The sequence below is a fragment of the Hyperoodon ampullatus genome (genome assembly GCF_949752795.1).
Source record: "Hyperoodon ampullatus genome assembly, chromosome: 8".
NCBI classification, from domain to species: Eukaryota; Metazoa; Chordata; class Mammalia; order Artiodactyla; family Ziphiidae; genus Hyperoodon; species Hyperoodon ampullatus.
The window spans coordinates 19114234-19128442 of NC_136921.1; the positions used below are offsets into that span (position 1 = coordinate 19114234).

At 58.8% G+C, this 14209-nt stretch overlaps 2 protein-coding genes across 3 annotated transcripts; both read right to left on the bottom strand.

Annotated features, from left to right (window-relative positions):
* Positions 1–4335: 4335 nt before the first annotated feature.
* Positions 4336–10500, bottom strand: GMPPA (GDP-mannose pyrophosphorylase A). 2 transcript variants are annotated; one of them, XM_079710767.1, is made up of 13 exons: positions 10452–10500; positions 10249–10346; positions 9258–9361; positions 8803–8989; positions 8384–8443; positions 7201–7331; positions 6541–6555; positions 6032–6166; positions 5821–5918; positions 5611–5657; positions 5356–5448; positions 5062–5230; positions 4336–4629 (listed from the first exon to the last, which is right to left on the bottom strand). In XM_079710767.1, exons 1-13 carry the CDS (start codon positions 10489–10491, stop codon positions 4529–4531), a joined length of 1278 nt encoding a protein of 425 aa, XP_079566893.1. In that variant the 5' UTR covers positions 10492–10500; the 3' UTR covers positions 4336–4528. The 2 variants fall into 2 exon arrangements, with proteins under 2 accessions (XP_079566893.1, XP_079566892.1); XM_079710766.1 differs by lacking the exon at positions 6541–6555.
* A 1660-nt stretch (positions 10501–12160) lies between these two features.
* SPEGNB (SPEG neighbor) lies at positions 12161–14008 on the bottom strand (the record flags this gene model as incomplete). Its single annotated transcript, XM_079710136.1, has 4 exons — positions 12161–12299; positions 12497–12638; positions 13228–13535; positions 13881–14008. The coding sequence occupies 4 exons, from the start codon at positions 14006–14008 to the stop codon at positions 12161–12163; spliced, it is 717 nt and encodes a 238-aa protein (XP_079566262.1).
* Between the last annotated feature and the right edge of the window lie 201 nt (positions 14009–14209).

Sequence of the window (14209 nt, forward strand, 5' to 3'; positions counted from 1 at the left end):
ATCCCGCACCCCGAGCTCTGGGGTTCCCTCTTCTCCAGCAGGGACCCGCAAGCTGAGCTGCATTTGCCCCTTCCCCCCATTTGTGGGCCTTAGACTCCCAGCCTGGGTGGCCCCACTCCTAAATGACATGACCCCCAAACTCCTAGATAGCATTCTAGGGGGAGGCCCCAGTCTCCCCCTGCTCGCAGAGTACACCCCTTGCCACCCTGCCCAGCTCAGACACCTGTCCCAGGCCTGGCTGTGCTGCGGACCAAGGCATGAGCCAGTGTGGGACAGACGTGGGCGGGAAGGGACACGGATGGGGGGTGCGGAGGCCGGGACTGGGCCAGGCCTGGCTGGTGAGCGAGCAGCGGTGACAAACGGGCTGTGCGGGGACCAAGGGGCGGGGGGCGGACGGCGGCTGATTTATCTGGGTTATTTATGCTGCGGACGAGGCAGGAGAAGCGGTTAATGAGAGTTCCAGCGAAGGGGGTGGGGAGGCCCAGACGTGATCTGAGGCGACTGAAGAGGGTTAGCGTCCCGCCGCCAGGCCCTGCCCCCACTGCCCGCCAGCGCTCTGCACACCCTACCCTGTCCAAGGACCAGCCCAGCCCTGCCCAGCCCTGAGCCCTCTCCTGTGGCGGGCACCAACAACCCAAGCCGAGGCAGTGGGTTACTGGGATTGAAGGGGACCATGTCCAAGATTGAGGGGCTGCTGGAGGAACCGGGGGAGGGGCCCAGGAGATAGAGGGCAGGGAAGGAAGAAAGATGGAAAATCGTGGCTGGTCAGAAACTGACCAAGTCTGTGGGGCCTGTGGGGGAGGGTTGAGGCGGAAGGAGATCAGTGCGGGACTGGGTGGGCAGCTGCAACCTCAGGGCTGAGGCTGGAGAGAGAGCAAAGGGCATCGGGGTGCAGATCTGGTGTCAGCCAGGAGTCATCATGGGGGGCCTGAGAGGCAGAGACAGGCCAGGGGGTGCTGGTCAGAGAGAAGAGAGAACCGGGGAAGGAGGGGGAAGAAGATCCCGCGAAGGAGGGGGAGAGGGCTTTGCAGCAGTGAAAGCTGCTGGGAGCAGATAAGGCAGCACAGCAGCAGGGATTAAAGCTCTGAGGGACACGGGGGTGGGGGCAGGCAGGGAGGAGAGGGCTGAGGGCAAGACACCGGGGCCAAGGAGCTGAGCGTGAGAAACGAGGGCTGCAAAGGGGCAGGATTTAATCAGAGGCCAGAGGTGGTCATCGCCTGGGAAGCGGGATGGTGGAGGCAGGGAGAAGGGACTCCTGATCACTCCTGCTGAGGAGGGGGGACTTTTCTGCCACCGACGGAGGCCCCATACCCTGCGCCTTTTGGGGCAGCAAAGCTAAGCAGAGGGGTGCATTGCTGAGTGGAAGGTACTGCAGATTGTTGGGGACGGGAGCGCCCGGCCCTGGGAGCCGAGCTCTGGCTAGAACTTGGACGTGCAGGACATACAGCACCTCCTTGAGGTGGCCAGTGGAACACAGAGTGTCACGGGGACCTTCACCACACTCAAGGGTCCCAGCCCTGGGATGGAGACCCCATCACGTCCAGGGTGGCAAGGACCAGTGCTTCAGAGGGGGTTTCTTTGTGGGAAGAGGCATGGGCATGGAGGGGGGCACTGGCTTCCCCAGGCTCAAGCTTCGGACTCAGATGCCCCTTACCCCCCCTGTTCTCCTGTTCTCCAAGCCTCCCAGACGCGTGTGCCTGGGGAGGGTGAAGCCCCTGCTACCTCCAGACGAGGGCGAGAGTGGTTCAGAGGTGGCCAAGGCGGTGGAGGGGAGCCTGGAGGGAAGGAAGGGAAGGAGGAGGAAGGGGTGAGGGCGGCAGGCGGGGCAGAGTAATTGCATGTTTGTCGGTTCTCCTGTCTCTGCACACGAGGGAGCGTGTGTGGTGGTGAGTGTAGCTTCGCCTCGAGGAGTCTGTGTCTGTTGGCAGAAGTGTCAGTGCATCTGTCTCAGGGGTCTGGGCTCTCCTTGGCCCCCGCCCCAACTTTGTGTTTTGGGGAGCGCGGCTCTGGGCACACCCAGCTGTGCTCCGTGCTGATGCGGCAGATGTGGCAGGGCCCCAGCTGTGTCTGCTTCCCGGAGAGGGGGAGGGGGCTGCAATCTGCTCCCCCATGATGGCTGCTAAGTGCCAGGGGGAGGGGATGGGGATGGGGGTGGGAAGGAGGCCCAGGCAGGAGGGAGATGAGGGCCCTGCCACTCCCCCCGCCCCATCCTGGCCAGCCTGCCCCCAGTCTGCGTTCTTGGCTCGGCCTCTTTCCCCTAGCTGGCTCCCGAAGCCCATCCAAATTTCTCTCCACGCTCAGTCCCGGTCGGTCCCCAGCTCTCCTCCTCTGTCACCCCATCCAGCTCAGTGCTAGGGACCCGCCCCCCTCCCCGGCCCCCAGCTCGCTCCCCCTCGCTGATTTTACAGAATCATCTTTTTATGGAAACCGAAAAAAGCACTAATGGCAGGAGCGCACCCCTCCCCCGCATCCCTCCCCCTCCCCCCCTACTTCCCACCCCAGTTCCCTCTGTTCTCGAAGGGCCAGCACCCTCCTACCCTTACAGGGCCAATGAGGTCCCAGAGGTGGTGGAGGGCGCTCCCTGCCCTCTCCCCTCCGGAGGCAGGGTACCCCCACACCCTGGGCTCTTGGCTGTGCCCTCAGAGGTGGAGGGATGCTAGGCCCTCCCGGGGCAGACTAGGCTGGAGAGGAGTGGGGGGCATCGGAACTTCTCTCCTTAGACCCCGCTCCATCCACCTGAGCACGCATACATCAGTAACGCCCTCTGCATGGGGGGGAGGCACCACAGAGACCTCAGCTTCACCAGCCCCCCTTCACTTTAAACACTGACCCCGTCGTCCCTGTCCAGTGCCTGTCCCCACCCCCACTGGGCCCAGGAGGGGGGTGTCCCGGGGGCCAGGGCCTGACACAGACTTATTGGATTTCACGGTGTTTTGCTGAGAAAATAATTAAATTATCATATTTATGATGAAGCTGCCATGGCTTCTGCCAACCACTCAGAACAGAAGGGTCAGGACTGGGGGGAGGAGAGGAAGGGAGCCAGCCCCTGGCCCTGCGGCCCACCCTTCTCCCAGCCCTGCCCTCAGGGGGTTGACCCCAGCCCAGAGGAGGCATCTGCAGACCCCTCCGGACCCCATACAGTGGTGACGGAAGGTGTGGGCTGGAGGCAGAGACTGGAGGGACCAGGAACGGGAACCAGGAGAAGGGCTGCGTCCAGGCAGGTTGTAGGTCAGGACCGCTAAAACCCCCGGTTGTTTCACATGCACATGCGCTCTGACAGCCTGCAGGGCCTCCAGGGGCTGGGTGGTCACACCTAGCCCAATCCCCAGGCCACCGTCAGCCCAGCTCCTGAGAAAGTGCATCCTCCTAACAGCCCAGCTCTGAAGCTCTGAAATCCTGGGCTCTGTCCCAGACCCTGGTGCTGATAACCAGGCCCCAGCACCCTGCTGCCTGCCACCCCTGCCTGCTGCCAGGACCCCCTCCTCCCTCCCACCCACGCCCTGCCCCCCCCATTCTCTTCGGGTAATTAGATTCCTCTCAATTAGCAGATTACCATCATTACCCGCTCATCTGGCATCTAAGCTCCGCACCCACAGCTGGGGAAAGGGAGGCACCGGGAGGGGCACACGGGGGTCGTGGGCACACACGAGGCATGGCTGGGTATCTCTGGGGCTTCAGGAATGTGGAAGGGAGACTGAGACCCCCCAAAGAGCAGAGCCAGGGTGGTGGGAGGTGGCCAGGGCCCCTCCCCTCCCAGAATGGAGTAGCTCCCACTGTGCTTCTGGAGAGAAAGGCACCAGATCAGGCCCACCCTGCCTGCCAGGGACTAGGAGGCAGATACCGGGCCTCGGGCGGGAGAGAAACCCCGACCCCGCCAAAAGCCAGACTGGGAGCAGATGGAGCTGGCAAAGCAGAAAGCAGGCCGGGCCGGGGCTCAGCAGCACCCGAGGAGGGCGGCTCCGGGGGATCCAATCTCGGGCCCAGCGCTCCCAGCCCGCACCCCACTGCCCAACCGAAATCCTCCCCGCTTCCCTTCAGAATCCTTCCACTCTGGAGCCTGAGCCAGGCCCAGTGAAGAGGAACAGAGAGGCGGCGTCGGGGTACGGGTGAAGGCGGGGGCCAGCCGGCTGGGAGACTTGAGGGCCTTCCTCCAGAGCAGCGCGAGAGGCTGAGGCAGCGGGAGGGGGAGATTTACCACGGCTCCAGATTCATTATTCATGAGCCCGAAGCAACGACTCCAATTTAAATGCTAATGTCGGGGGGGACTGAGTCAGCCGCCCCCCTTCCACTCTCACCCCCAGCCCAGGCACAAGCGGAGTCCTTACTGGCTCCAAGGTTCACCCAGGTTTATTAGGGAGTGGAGAGGGAGGCCACCAGTCCCCCGGCCACCCACGTTGCTCCCCGCGTGCGCGTGCGCAGGAAGAGCCTGGCTGGCTTCCTCCGGTCCCTCCTGGACAGAGGCTGGCCATGCAGGCAGGAGCCTCAAGGGGAGCGGATCAGAGTCGGGGGGAACTTCAGGCAGCCCCCCTCAGAGGATGATCTGGTTGGTGAAGCTGCGGCTCAGCTCCTTGTGTGGCAGAACAATCGAGTTCAGTATGAGCACCTCGGCAGGGATCCGGACGCGGCAGCCTGCAGTGTGGACAAGGGCACCAGGGGGAGGCCGTGGGGAGGGGAGGCGAGGGACAAGGAGCTGGGGGCCACCGCCATCCGGGAGGGATCCCTCCCTGCCCACCTGTGCCCTGGCCTCATGCCCCTTGTGACTCACACAGGACCCGGCATAGAGCAGACACTGGGTAAATGTTTGCTAAAGGAACACACACACACACACACACACACACACACACACACACACACACACACACACACACACACACACACACACACACACACACACACACACACACACACACACACACACACACACACACACACACACACACACACACACACACACACACACACACACACACACACACACACACACACACACACACACACTCCCACAGGGCATGGGCATCACCTGTGGAGGTTTCTCACAGCCTAGGGCCCTGGGAAGCATACCTAGGATGGTAATGGCAGGGAGCAGCTTCCCATCCTTGAAGAGACTCTCACTGTCCATGTGGGCTCGGGGGTCGTTGGGATTGGGGTCATTGGGGGTACCCTCCACGCGGGCCCAGCGCCCCACGGTGCTCCCCCAGCCCACGATGCTGTGCAGAACACACGTGTGCTCCTGCCAAACAGGACGATGTGAGGCTCTGAGGGGGTGAGAAGGGGCCAGACACAGAGCCCACGGGGCTCACCCCTCCCCTCAGCCTCCTGGGGCGCCACGGCTGCTGCGTGTGCCTGGGTGCCTACCTGCAGTGAGGCTCCATGGAGGACGATGCTCTCTCGGAGCCGCACACCCTCGCCTACGGTCACCCCCTCCCCGATGGCGACGTTGGGGCCCAGCTGTGGAGAAGAGTACAACCATAGCCTTGGAGGGCCCCAAATCCAATCCCCTCATAAAACAGATAAGGCTTGAGGCCATAGGACAGGCTGTGACAAAGTGGAGAGACCGCCACTCCGAGCACTGCCCCACCCATGCTTCCCCTGGGCTGGGCCACCACTTACCACAGCAGACGGGGCCACCTTAGCTGTTGGGTGGATGTAAACGTTTCCTAGAAGCAGAAGAGAAGACCTGGGGGCAAATACCCCAAACCACATCTGGTTCAGGGAGGGCAGGGATTGAGACTTCACCTCTGGATCTAAGGTCAGGAGTCACAGCTCAGAGGGGGGAGGGGGCTGGGCTGGGGGGCAAAGGAATTGGGGCCGGATGGGTACCTCGAATCCGTGGACCCCCTGGGGTGTGCTTGGCCAGGCGTTCTGGGTGAGCGAGCTGGTACTGGCTCAGATAGAGGCGGGAGGCATAGAGGGCTGAGCTGGGGGCCAGAAAGTGGCACAGGGGCTCAGGGGCCAGCAGGGCCTGTGCCCACCACCCCAAAGTCTCAACCCCCAGGTGACCCAACCACCCCATCAGAGGCCCCTCCCGTACCCTGCAGACTTGATCTGACTCCAGATACCGTCAGTGAGGTGCACAAAGATCTGGCCCTGCCCGGCCAGGGCGGAGAACACATCCTGCTCCAGGCGGATGGTACCTGCCCCAGGCCACAAGGCTGACGAGTCCTCCCTGGCACAGAGGAAGGGATGCTGACATCAGTTCCCCAGCTGAGCCCAACCGGGGGCCAACAGTCCCTTGGGGGTAGGAATGAGAGTGAATCCCACCACCTCTCCAGGTCTGGTCAGATCTGCTCCAAAAGGATGCTCCCATCCCAGGAAGCTCTCCCATCACCCTCATACACATCACCCTCTCTCCTCCCTGAGCTGGTTGTGTCCCCAGGCACAGACCTGCTGCTCATCCTGCCCCACATCCAGATGGAGTTCAAGCAGACCCGGCTTCTCCCCCTTTTCCCATTCTCCCCCACCCCATCCACTCCTCTGAACCCCGCCTCCGGTCACCCTCCCTCTCACTCACTGGATGGAATGAAACACAGACAGACTCACCCCAGAGGAAGGCAGCTGGTGGGGGCAGAGACAGTCACAGAAAGAGAGAGAAGAGAGAGAGAGAGATGGTGGAGATGCCAGCTCAGCAGAAACAGACAGACAGGCCGGGAGAGATGGAGAGAGAAGCAGAGAGATGGGTGGGGGTGAGAAGATGGTGATGAGTGAATAAGGCTTGAGATGGGGACACGGGGGGAGGAGAAGGCAGCAAAGGCAGGGATCCACAGAAAGGAACGGGTTCCAGGCCTAGGAGGATGACCCTGGACTTTGGCTTGTGGCGAGCAGGGCTCTGGGGCACTCAGCCTGAGAGTACGTGTGTGTGTCTGTGTGTGTGTCTGTGTGTGTGTCTCAAGCCTGTGTGCACCCAACTGTGTGTGTTGCCGTCTGTTCTAAAAGGCATCTCTGGGACACACAGGGCTTGAGAGAAATGGACCAGAAGGGGAGTGGGCAGGCGGTGACAGAAGAGGAACTGGGATGGATAAGAAGAGGGATAGAATGAGGTTAGGAAGGGAGGGGCTGGGAGGCTCAGCTGGAGAGGACAAGCAGAGACGAGAAGGGGAAGGAAGGTGAGCGGGGGCTCAGGAGATGGAGCCTGCAGAGACTGGGGGGGGCGGTCTGTGACCGGGGGCACTTGGGGTCTCAGGGCCATGGGGCCTGCCTCACAGTTGCCCATCCTGCTGATTACGCTGGAAGACATCCCGAAGGGGCTTCAGGGCTTCCGGGGAAAAGAGATAGATGCCACAGTTGATGATGTCACTGACAAAAGTGCTGGGTTTCTCCACATAATGCAGGACCTGAGGACACAGCGGTCTGGGATCAGTGGAGGAGAGGCCACTGCCATCACCCCCTAAGACCCTCTGACCTCCAGGTCCTCCCTGCTGCCGGAGTGGTCTTCCTAAAATGCAGACTGCATCGCATCTTGCCGCTGGCCTTCACCTTCAAGATAAGTCTGAACTACCGGCCTTTCTCCTCCCCACCTCCCAGAGCTTCCAGAACACGACTCCATGCTATTGCACGCCTGCGCTGGGAATGTCCCTTCCCATCTCTTCGTCTGGAAAACTCGGCTTTCAAAACCTAGCTGGCACTGTCACTTCCTCTATAAGTCCACTCTGCCCCAGAGTTGGCTTCTCAGGTCTGGGCACCCCGGCCTCTGGCCACACCTCACTGGTAGCACTTGTATCATTTGCGATGGTTGGTTTTTGACTGTCTCTCTCACTAGTCCAAGGGTTCCTGGGAAGCAGGGATTGTTGTTCGGCTGTGTTTCCCTCACACCTAGCTAGTGCCTAACACAAAACTTCAAAAAAAAAAAAAATTTGTGTGTGTGTGTATACATGTATTTTTAATACTAAAGCTGGAACAAATAAAAGGGGTGCATGAAAGTCAGTCAGGCTCAGGGGCAGGGAGCTTCACAAACAAGGACAGAGACCCTCTGCCTTGCTGATTATGCTCCTCCCTCCATAATTCTGGAGGCATGCTGTTTCCTGCCTCCTGGCCTTTGCACATGCTGGTCCCTCTACCTGCAATGCCTTCCTGTCTCCATCATCGAAACAAATCTAAAACTCAGCTCAGACCTTGCCTTTTCCAGGGAGCCCTTCCCCCCACCACCCAGACAAGGCTGGGTTGGGCCTCCTTTTGTGCTCTCATAGCACCCAGATCATTCATCTACTGTTACCCCTTCGCTCTCAACGATCTCTCTAGAAGGGATATAGGATGAACAACTGAGGGTATGCCCCACCTGCTTGACAAGACTGGGGCCCATCCCAAAGCATTCCAGCATTCTCTAGAGGCGGAGTGGGAATGATGATACACAGAGCAAGCGCCCAGCCAGCCCCCCCTCTGCTCTCACCTCATGCGTCTGTGGATTCTCTACGATGCAGCCGTAGTTGAGGGATTGTGTCCTGTTAGCCTGAAAGACAGACACACCGAGACAGTGACCTGCCAGCTCCACGGCAGCAAGGTCTGTTTTCTCTTTCTTTCTTTCCCTCTCCTATAGCACCTGGCACGCATCTCTGCTGCTGTGGACAGGGCTGCAGCAAGGGTGAGAACTGACAGCTGCCGCCACTCCTCGCCCACTCCCTACTGCTGAGCAGCCAAAGGGCTTGGGGTCTCTGCCACCACCTCCACCACTGCTGGGGTTTCAGGCACATCTCCCTCCTGATGCCTGATCCCACCGCCTGGGCTGCCCCTGCCTCCCTGACATCCTGCATTCCAGAAACCTTTCTGGATCACCCTCTCTGCACCCTCCAGCCCCCCTGGCCCCCTCACCGTGGTGCCAAGGAGCAAGAAAGGGTGAGGCTGGTGTCTGTGGACATCCAACATAGTGCTCAAGGGGAAGTCGGAGCAGACGTCAGCGTTGAGCACGAAGAAGGCTTCGGGGCCTCCAGCCAGAATTTGGTCCCGGAAATGGTAGAGACCACCCCCTGTGCCCAGGGGGGCAAATTCTTGCAGGTACCTGTCCCCAGGGACCCCAGGGCCAGCTCAGTGAGATCAGAGGAGACAGATACCAGGAACCTGGGTACCTGACTCCTCCTATTCCCAGGGTTATACCTGCCCAAGGCCCACAGAGAAGGCAATATACTCAGGGATTCAAAAATGCCCAAATAGGAACCCTCCTAGTGTGTGAGGGTGAAGTCTGGCGAATGCTGACTCACCCCACTCCCGAGAACCAGAGGCTTAAGGCACTGACCCCCCAGCCCCATACAGCATGTGTGCACAAACACCTGATTGGAAGATTGAACTCCTGCTGGGCAGCTTCTAGGAACCGGGTAAGGGGCTCATCAGGTTGGTAGAAGCCAATGAGCAGAATCTCCTGCATCCCAGCGACCTGGGGACAAGGGAAGAGGTTGGAAGAAAAAAATATCTGATAGGAGGGAGAAATCCCTGGGACTGGCCCATAAGTCTGGAGAGACCAGTTTCACTCTCAGCTATGGGGCCCCTGGGCACTCACTTTCCCACTCTGGCCCGTTTTCTCCTCTGGACAATGAGGAAGTTTAAAAGATCAGTCCCTGATCTTTTAACCTTTTATTATTCTATTATCCCCTGCCCCCTCACATCTGAATTGGGGCTCTCCCTAGGGAAGATTTTGCCTACCAAGCTGCGTTAAAGAATAACCCATAATTTCCCCCCCATATTTATTATATGTCAATCTGAGCTTGAGATGAGGATATCATTTATCAGGTGCCTACATTGTACAAGGCACTTTACAAACATCATTGCAAGCTTCGCCACTCGGCAAAGCAGGTCTAATCACCTCCATTTTACAAATAAGGAAACTAAGGCTCAGAAAGGATGGGAAATTTGCTCAAGTCCTTACAGGAGGCAGAGACTGGATTCAAATAAAACCATGCCTGCCTCAACACCAAAAGCAATAAAGAAATTAGCTCCACAATGAGCAAAGGTATGAGTTCTGTGCTTTGCTATCATTAAGGTTCCCCCTCCTGCAGTGTTAAATTGTCTCTAAGAGTCTTGCCTGATCTCACATTCCATGCTTTAAAAATAAATAGGAGTGCAATCTGAGCAGGAGGCCAGAGGAGACACTAGGTTAGAGGAAGACAGCAGAGCAGCTGTACCGCACATCTCCAGGGGGCGACATTCACATTTTCACTTGTAAACGGTGGTCCCTGTGGGAAGGTCATGGTTGGAAAAGGGGGAAATACAGCAAGAAGGAGATGAGCAGGAAGTGAGGTGGGAGAGATGAGCCTATGGGGTTACCTGGGCACAAGCCTCAATGTGGTGCTGGATCATAGGGACCCCCGCCACAGGAAACAGTGGTTTGGGCACCTCAAATGACAAAGGCCTGAAGCGAGTCCCTGGGAGAGGAGAAAGAAGCACATTTCAGCTTCCTGCCTCCCTCTGTCCCCACCCCACCGACCACTCCAGCCCAACCTCCTCCCCCAATTCCCCTGGCTCCTCACCCTTTTGAGGGCCTCCAATCAGGATCACAGCTTTGAGCATGATGGCGACTGCTACCTAAACCTCAAATCCCAACAGAGAAGTCAGGCTCAGATCTCACACCCCAACCCAGGAACCTGACTCATACCCCAACCAAGCCCCAAAACCCCAAGTAGCAACACTTAGTCCCCTCGGAGGATGTAAATCCGAAGTTCAATATAGACCTGCCCCGGACACAACACCTCACAAATCCCACACAACTCAAATCCTAGCCCAGTCTCCAGGCAGCCTTCAAACCCCACAGGGATTTCACCCAAATTCTGAAATTCACACCCCACAATTTGACCCCTAACAGACTTCCCTCTGGCCACAAATTCAGCAAACTCAGAAACTCAGGAAGAGAAGCCCTTCTCAGACCCCAAACCTCAAAAAACCAAAACCCCAAACCCACCGATTCCCAATTGTTGCATCCTCACTCTAGATGTTAAGCCCTGAACCCCAATAGTGAACCCTGAATACTGAACCCCAGACCCTGAGTGAGCCCCAAATATTTAACTACAATCCTAAGAATGAATCCCAAGTATTGAACTAATACTGATTCGCACCTGATGCATCCCAAATCCTAGCAAAAAAAAACTATACAGGCTGAACCTGAATCCTAAAACCAATCTCTAGGTGATGCACCCTGACTCAAAAGACAGATTCCTTTAGCATCCCAAACACCGAACCTACCAAGCCCTGAGTACCGATACTGACGATAAGTACTGAATCTCTGGATTCGGAGAACTGATTGTGACCCTCTGAACCCCACAACTGACTAATAAACCCTAGCCTCGCGTAGCCAGGGGTTGTGGAACCAACACAAGAGCGGAAGTGCGGAGAGCCAGCCGAGGCCTCCGAGCCTCTCTCGGTCTACCGTCCGTCCTCTGCCCTCTACCCCTTTCGCCGCCCCTCCACCTGGTCCCTTTACCACTGGCTCCCTTTACCACTAGTCCCCTTTTGCCAGATCTGTCGCCCACTACTGCTTGCTCCTTCCGCGCACGTGTCTTCTCGCAAGTCGCGAGAACTCCTTCGCGGAGTCTGCCGGGAATTGTAGTTCTTACTATCTCCTTGCTTTCTAACCGAGGGAGGAGGTGGGATTTATGGGAAAGTACGGGGGCGTGGCCAAGGAATCTAGGGGCGGATATAAATAAGAGGGATGGCGCCTGAGAAGCAGAGGTTGGAATTTAAGATTAGGACCTAAGCTGTCTAGGAAAGGGTCCAGGGGTACCAGCCAAAGCCTAGAGCCGGGTCACAGGGAAGAGCGAGGCTAGAGACCTGAGGGGGGTGTGGCCAGCCTTGAAATGGGAGGGCCCAGAGTGCAAACCCCCAGGAGAGAGTGGGGCTTGAGGTATACAAAAGAAGAGAAGGCGGAGTCGTAGACTCCTCTGCCAGTCTGTCTGGGAGGTGAAGGAACTTCTGACCGTGAGAGAAGTTCTATCTCAGATTTACAGTCTGCAGAATGAAGCACTGGACTAGGCACTCCCCAAACATTCTGACCTCAACATTCTGTGACCTTGGGGTGTAGGTCTGGGAATAAAGCGTGGGTGCAAATGCAGGGGAAATGGCGTCTCAAAAGAACCGAATAGACGCGGAGGGTCAGCGAGAGCAGCTTTATTAAGCAAGATGAAGGAGGGTTGTCTGTCCCACCCACCCGGGGCTCCAGCCAGGGTGAAGGGTCTGAGGGTCCCTTTCAGGCCACGTCCACGCGAGCGAAGCTCTGGTCCACGCCCAGGCTGTTCTCCACGTACACCTCGTACTTGCCGCTGTCCTCAGGCGTGGCCCGGCGGATAGTCAGCGTCGTGGTGGTACTGCCGACCTCGAAGAACACTCTAGGTGGGAAGAAGGGGAGGGCAGGGCCTGCGGTCAGTTTACGCGCGCCCTGGTCGGGTCGGGCTAACTATCCAGCTCTGTTCTTCGCCTCCCAAATTCCCCGCCCCCATCCCACTCCCTCCAGTTTCTGGGCCCCGCCCACCCAAGCTCCTGCTCCAGGCGCTGTCCTTGCTGCAAGCCCCGCCCGCCCCCACACCTGTCGTCCTCATCGATGTCCTCCCCGTCCTTGGTCCAGCCCACGTCGGGCGCAGGCTCGCCCATGATCTCGGCAGTCAGCGTTACCGTGGTGCCTTTGCGCGCCTTAGTGTTATCCGGTCCCTTCTGAATCTTCGCCGGTACTAGAGGAAGGGAAAGGGCCACCCAGTGAGGAACCTAGAGGTGAGGCGGTCAGGGGCATCACCTCCCCAGCTAATACCCGGCTCTAAATAGGAGATGGATTTAAGCTCGCTGTGTGACGTTGAGCAAGTCTTTAGCCTCTCTGGGGCATCATCTTGTCAACTGTCAAACGGGACTAATCCTGCCCTTCGCAGAGGTGAAGGGAGGATCAAAAGAGATTCTAGGGGTGAAAGTCCGGGAATGTTCACACATCACGCGGCGCCTTGGAAATTGCCCTGGGCTGAGAGCCAGAAGACCAGGGCTCTGACCCAGGCTCTGCTTCTGGCTGGCTGTGACCTTGAGGCCCGGGAATCGAGTGACTGAAGCCCATAGCGGACTCCTTAGGCTGTATGGGACAGAATTCTGGGGTAGGAAAGGACTACGCGCGGCCGGCGCTGCGCCCTGTTCTGTGCCTTAGACTGTTCCCGGGGCTGGGCCACATCCGCATCCGGACTCGGCAAGGCTCAGAGGTAAACGCGGCTGGAGCCGGCTGCGGCCGCCCGCTGTGTGGTGCTGCTCTGCACGGTGGCACTGCACCCAGGGCGCGCGTACCTTCCACGAGGATGCGTGCCGAGTCGGAGCACTGGCCGAAGGGGTTGGTTACGTTGATGCTGTACTGGCCCAGGTCTGCCAGCTCGCCATCGCGCACCACCAGTGCGACTACGTCAGGGTCCTCGAAGACGTAGCGATACTTGGGCCCGTCGCGCAGCTCCTTGCCGTCCTTGCTCCAGCGGATGAATGGGTCCGGGAAAGCCGAAATGCGGCAAGTCAGCTTAGCCGCGCTGCCCTCAATCAGCACCACATCCTTCAGAGGCTCCAGCACTCGCGGCGGCCCCTTCTCGCGCAGCTCCTTCCGGGACCTACCCGCGGCCCAGGTCAGGGCCCAGAGCTCCCATGACACGGCCCCGGCCGGCCTGCAGCCCTGTCCATCCGTACACCGTCCCCTGCCCACCCCCTCAGCCCACTAGACCCTTAAACATGGGGGTGGGTAGGGAAGGTGATGGCTACTGAATTGTTACCCTAATAAAACTGTCTACTCTGTGTCAGCCACCCTTCCACACCTCAGTAACTGCTCTCCCCTAAGTCCGGTGACCCTAGTGGTCCATGACACTGTGCTCAGCCCCCGTCCATCCCCCAAATGCAGTCATGAGCGTTCTGCAGCTCCAGCTCCCTTCCTCCAGAGGTTCTCCAGGGCTCCCCCTCACCTGTGGCCCCGGTAAGAGGCCTGGATGCGAATGGCCGCCCTCTGGACCTGGGGGTCCTTGATATCCAGGGTACATCCTGGAGGCGGGGCTGCAGCCACTGGTTTTTTGGCAGGAGCTGCTTTGGACATCTGGGGAACAGAAAACAAAGGGGTCCAGGCTGACACAGAGACTCCAAACTTCAGCCCTTTCCCTGCGGATTCAGAACATCTCCCGACGTGGGAGTGTCTAGGGCTGACCTGAGGATCTGAACTCACCGTGAGGGGTCGACTTCAGGACTCGGGTCCACTGGCTGTGTAGCAGGAGGCTCGGAGCCCTTCCAGATGGCACAG